The sequence below is a fragment of the Lactuca virosa genome, chromosome 3 (assembly GCF_052849685.1).
Source record: "Lactuca virosa cultivar CGN04683 chromosome 3, Lactuca_virosa_CGN04683_v6, whole genome shotgun sequence".
Taxonomy (NCBI): domain Eukaryota; kingdom Viridiplantae; phylum Streptophyta; class Magnoliopsida; order Asterales; family Asteraceae; genus Lactuca; species Lactuca virosa.
In genome coordinates, this window is record NC_136428.1 from 255,159,579 (window position 1) to 255,165,568 (window position 5,990).

The 5,990-nt window shown below is 38.8% G+C and overlaps 1 protein-coding gene across 1 annotated transcript; it reads right to left on the reverse strand.

The window, feature by feature from the left end:
* Nucleotides 1-2,018: 2,018 nt before the first annotated feature.
* On the reverse strand, nucleotides 2,019-2,915 carry LOC145164539 (uncharacterized). The gene has a single exon (XM_079083250.1). It carries the CDS (start codon nucleotides 2,913-2,915, stop codon nucleotides 2,019-2,021), a length of 897 nt encoding a protein of 298 aa, XP_078939376.1.
* Nucleotides 2,916-5,990: the final 3,075 nt, after the last annotated feature.

Below are 5,990 nucleotides of genomic sequence, written 5' to 3' on the forward strand. Positions count from 1 at the left end.
GACTTATGTGAATTTTACAGCCTGATTGGGAAGAAACGATTGGTAGAATTGATTCATTAAGGCTTCAGCATAGAGTCGTTGAGGCTTAGGAGAACATGCAGCAGCATGCTTCTAGGGACTCTTAGCTAGTACATAGGTAAAAAGATTTATACATGCCCCGTCACGTAATCTGAGAGTAACTATGAATGTGTGCTTTCATGAACTTCTCAATTATCTATTATTTTTAGTATTTTAGAATTTTGTGAACAGTTGACTGCGAATCACTGCGAATGTTCTTACCAATTCGTAGCGTCAAAGTAGACTGCGAATCACTGCGAACGTTCGCACCAATTTGCAGCGTCAAAGTAGACTGCGAATCACTGCGAACGTTCGCACCAATTCGCAGTGGTAACTTTATGAGTGCGAAAGTGGTTTCAGAACAGATTCAGCTTCCATCATTCCTAAGCCTTGGAGTATTCTTTTAAAGGTTGTTTCAGGAAAGGCTTTCATGAATATGTCAGCTAACTGATCAGCGGATCTCACAAAATAGATTTCAACGTTGCCATCCTCTACATGATCCATGATAAAATGATACCTCAGTGCTATGTGATTCGTTTTTGAGTGCTGCATTGGGTTGTGACAGATGCGAATGGCACTTTCGGAGTCACAATAAAGTGGGATTTGTTTCATGTTCAGTCCATAGTCACGAAGTTGACTTTGAATCCATATGACCTGAGAAGTGCACGATGCAGCAACAGTATACTCAGCTTCAGCTGTGGACAATAATACACAGGTTTTCTTTTTGGATTGCCAACTGACGAGTTTGCCATCAAGAAATTGACATCCTCCAGTTGTACTCTTTCTATCCAACCCACATCCTCTAAGATCAGCATCTGAGAATGCTTGCACAAAGAAACTAGACTTCGAAGGGTACCATATTCCAAGTGATGATGTTCGTTTTAGATACCGGAATATGTTCTTGACAGCAACCATGTGAGGTTCACGAGGATTCGCTTGGAACCTAGCATAATAACAAACGGAAAACATGATATCTGGTCGACTTGCACTTAGGTACATTAAAGAACATATCATTTGACGATAGCGTGTTATATCTGATGTCGGTTTATCTAGAGAAGGAGTGAGTTTCATTCTGAATGCCATTGGAACCTTCGCTTTTGAGTCTCCTATCATCCCAAACTTAGCGAGCAAGGTTTTTGTATATGCCTCCTGATTTATAAAAATACCTTCCTGGCTCTGTCCTATGTTCAATCCAAGGAAAAAGTTAATAGGACCCATTGAGCTCATCTCAAACTTCGTTTCCATTAGCTTTCGAAATCCAGCTGTTAGGCTGGGATTAGTTGATCCGAAGATAATACCATCAAAGTAGATTTGGACGATAATTAAATGGTTACCCTCTTTTTTACAAAAGAAGGTTGGGTCAACCAAACCTTGTTTAAATTTAGACATTTTTAAGAAACGAGTTAGAGTTTCATACCAGGCTCTTGGAGCTTGTTTCAGACCATATACCGCTTTGTCTAAGATCTAATAGTGATTGGGATACTTTTCATTTATGAAGCCAGGTGCTTACTCCAAATATACTATCTCTTCCAGTTCCCCGTTCAAGAATGCACATTTGACATCCATCTGGAATACTTCGAAATTTTTGTGTGCTGCATATGCGAGGAAGATGCGAACAGATTCAAACTTGCAATAGGTGACAAGGTCTCTTCGTAGTCTATGCCCTCTTCCTGACAATATCCTTTGACAATGAGTCTCGCCTTGTTTCTGATAACGTTACCCTCTTTCTCCAATTTGTTGCAAAACACCCATTTTAGACCAACTACAGATGCATCCGGTGGAGTGGGAATCAGTCTCCAGACCCAGTTTCGTTCAAAATCATTGATTTTTTCTTGCATTTCTTGCACCCAATCAGAGTGATCGAGAGCAACATTGACTTTTTTGGGTTCAATCTTGGAGATAAACGAATTAAACATACATAATTCCATTTTCAAGAATAATGCAGTTTGTTTCGCTTTTAATTAAGGTCTTGTAAGAACTCCTACAGATGATTCACCAATGACTTGATTTTTCGGATGATCTCTGGTCCATTTCATTAGTGGAAGGTAGTTTGGATCATTGGATGGATCCAGTTCAACATTCACCTCTTCAACTTCTGATTGTACGTCTAAATCATCATTCGTATTATTGGTCTCCCCCTCGAATGATGAAAGGTCTTCTATGTCAGGATTCACATCCTCCCCCTCGACAGGACTTTTGTGGTTCATGCTAGGAGGTGTATTCTCCCCCTGGAGAGGTGATTCAGGTATAGAAGTTGATGAACCCTCCCCCTGGAATTGAGTGTTGCCAGTTTGTGGTTCTTTTGGACTTTGAGGTTCGCTTTCCATATCTTTCGCAGCGTCATCGATAATTTTCTTTAACTCGTCCTCTTTGTTGTCTGCTTCTTTGGACTCTGAAGATATTGCGTTGTCTGGGTGATCGAATAACAACATTAATTCTTCGTAGAAATTGGTCAGTGGAGTGGTTGCTTGACTCGCTTGTGGGAAGATTTCCTCTGATTGATTCGTAGTCTGCTGATACCTCTTCAGATAGGTGTCATCAAACGTGACATAATAGGTTTCTTTAATCTTTTTGGACTTCTTATTAAGAACCCTATATTCTTTGGAGGTCAGCGAATATCTCAAGAAGATACCCTCGTCAGCCTTTACATCAAACTTGTTTCTCTGCTCCTTAGAATTGAAAATGAAGCCACGAGATCCAAAGACATGGAAAAATTTAACGTTGGGTTTGCGTTTATTCAGGATCTCATAGGGGGTAACTGAAAATCGCTTGTTAAGAATGGAACGATTTTGAGTGAAACAGGCGGTCCCAATAGCATCAGCCCAAAAATAAAGTGGCAGATTCGCATACGATAGCATGGTTCTCGCAGCTTCACATAAATATCGGTTTCGTCTTTCAACTACGTCATTTTGTTGTGGAGTATAAGGAGCTAAAAAGTTGTGCGAAACTCCTTTCGCATTTAGAAATTCTTCAAACGCCTGGTTCTTGAATTCCAACCCATTATCGCTGCGAACATTGCGAACCACCTTTCGCAGTTCAAGTTCAACCTGCTTTATGAAGTCTTTAAGTTTGGGAGTTGCCTCTGATTTTTGTTTAAGAAAATAAACCGATGTAAATCTAGAAAAATCATCCACTATAATAAGAATGTATTTATTACCACCAACACTTTCGATTGCAGAAGGACCACAAAGGTCGATGTGCAAAAGCTCAAGTGGTTCAATAACTTTCGTATCGATGATTGTGGGATGACTCTTCCTGCTCTCTTTTCCCATTTCGCAGGCTGCACACAAGTGTTGTTTATCGTACTTTAGGAGCGGCAATCCTTCCACATGATTAACAAGTACTAGTTTGTTGATATCTTTGAATTTTAAGTGTGAAAGTCTGCGATGCCACAACCAACTGTTGTCTGATGAAGCTTTCGCAAGTAAACAGATGGTTGGCTTTCCTGTAATGGGTTTTAAATCAAGAGGAAACATCTCTCCTTTTCGTTTTGATCTTATTAGAACATTCTTTTTTTTCTTCTCAATAATCTCATATCCCTCATCATCAAACGAAACCTTCAGTCTGGTTCCAACCACTAGCTGTGAAACACTAATTAAATTGTGTTGCAAGCCTTCCACATATGCTACTTTGTGAATCGAGAATTCGTCATTTGTGATCAATCCATAGCCTTTGATTATACTAAGAGAGTTGTTTCCAAATTTTACTCTTCCTCCATCCTTCAATGCCCTGTACTATCGCAGATCCTCCCTTCTTCTTGTCATGTGATGTGAGTAGCCACTGTCGATATACCATTCTGAGTCGAACTGCTCGTCACGTATCACCTGCGAAAAATTAAGCAGATTTAGGAACCCAAAATTGTTTGGGCCCTCGTTAGGTTTTCTCAAAAATAGGAAAAGCAATAAATGGATCAAGCAGATATGTTCGTTTTATTAATGTTGTGTTACCTTTCCTAGAAACTTGAAAACCCGTTATTCTTTTGTCTTTTGGTTTCGTATCCTTTGTAAGTCCCCAATCTGCTTGTGTATCAATAAGATCCGTTTGATGGTGCGGAATCCCAATCAAACGGATGATGCCAGATCAAAATAGAAGAGAAGAAGAAGAAGAATAAGTGAATCTATGATGTATTCAATGAATAGAATGATGCTCCATACACATAGTTCACACACACTAGCTCTTCTCTCTAGTTTCTCTCTCTAGAACAGCTTCGGTTTCACACACTTAAGCTCCTCTATACCATTAACCACTCCTCACTCCTAACACCTATATATATACTTGGGGAACATGGGCCGTAAATGGGTTTACGACTGTAAACCTGTTCACGACCATAAACACAACCGTAAACACATATACAGCCGTAAACACCAAGCTGTTTACGGTCCTAGACATAAAAATACATTTTCCTAGAAAAGCAAAGTATAAACCATAATTTTAGACCCAACAATCTCCCCCTTGGTTTATAGCTTTCTTTTCTAATTTACCCAACAAGCTCCCCCTAAAAAGTAGCTGGCTTTCTTGTCAATCTTCAATGGGAGCTTGGCTTCAGCTTTTATCTTCGATATCTTCACAGCTTCAAGATGAACTTGATGAATCTTCAATGAATGACTTCATCTTGATCACTTGGGCTTTTCTTCATAATTTGGCATTGAATGCTCGTCGGGTGAGGAGGCTTCTTGAAAAGATTCTTGAAAGATAGCGCTTTCAGCTTGAGAATCTTCAGAGAGAAACAATCTTCTGGATCACTTCAGCAGGTACAAGATAGCAACAAACTGATTGAGGAGGCTTCAATGCAATCTGTCACATAATCTTCAAGAATAGCTTCACCTTGCTTCTGGGGTTGAAGGATTGAATGATGAAAGAATAATCTTCATTTCTTGCTCCTTCAAATGAGAATTCTTCGATGATCACGGACGAAGCCTTGGCTCAGAAATTTTCGACACAGACTCCATGATTTTCATCTACATCTGAATTCACTTTTCAAGACAAAACAAAACTAAAAGAAAACTTAGCACACAATATTTTTGGATTTTTTTTTAAAATTCTCCCCTAAATTTGTGCATAGAGGAAAATTATGAACAAATTTAACAAAAACAAAAATATTTGGGGTCAAAGTTGTCAAGCAATCCAATATCGTTTATCAGCACACGCCTACATGTCTAGATCTGGTCAATCACCGGTATTGTGGTCCACTTAAACACAAAGGATGTTGACAATTTAGACAGATTATAAGTGAAAAGTCATTGTGATATATATATATATATATATATATATATATATATATATATATATATATATATTCCTAAATGGACATTTAGCTGACGACGACCAAGGATATTGTTGTCCACTTAAATTAAGCAGCAAGATCTACAGACAACCTATTAAATGGTTCAATTTTAGTTGCACTAGAACGTGTTCCCCACTTCCCGATATAACCTAGTTATCAATAACTTCCAAAGCACTCCTTACTTTAGGTGAGTATTCAATCATTAAGAAAGAAGTCAGATATAGAAGTGCATATGTTGTATCCTAGGTCGGATGTCTTCCAATCACACAGAGGGAACAACATATAACTAACATGGATAGGGGTTTAGAGAGATAGTAGAGTGCATATGTTGTGTCCCAGGTCGGATCTTCCGATCACGCAGAGGGAACATCATATGGCTAACAGATAGAAAGAATTTCATAGATATGGAAATGCATAGAGATAGAATTGCATATCTTGCATTCCAGGTCATATCTCTTCCAATCACGCAGAGGAAGCAACATATGACTGACAGATAGAAAGCAAGAAAATAATTTCCTACAGACCTACTTTATCTGAACCCACCAGTCGCCCTATCAGAACCAGAATTATGGACATAAGTCTGTACATCAAGGAAAATTTGAACCACTGGTCTATATACGTATTAATTTAGTGTATCCCATGGGTTCCC

Coding starts and splice junctions, on each gene's coding strand:
- LOC145164539 (XM_079083250.1), bottom strand. CDS start 2,915: ATGCTATCGTATGCGAATCTGCCACTTTATTTTTGGGCTGATGCTATT.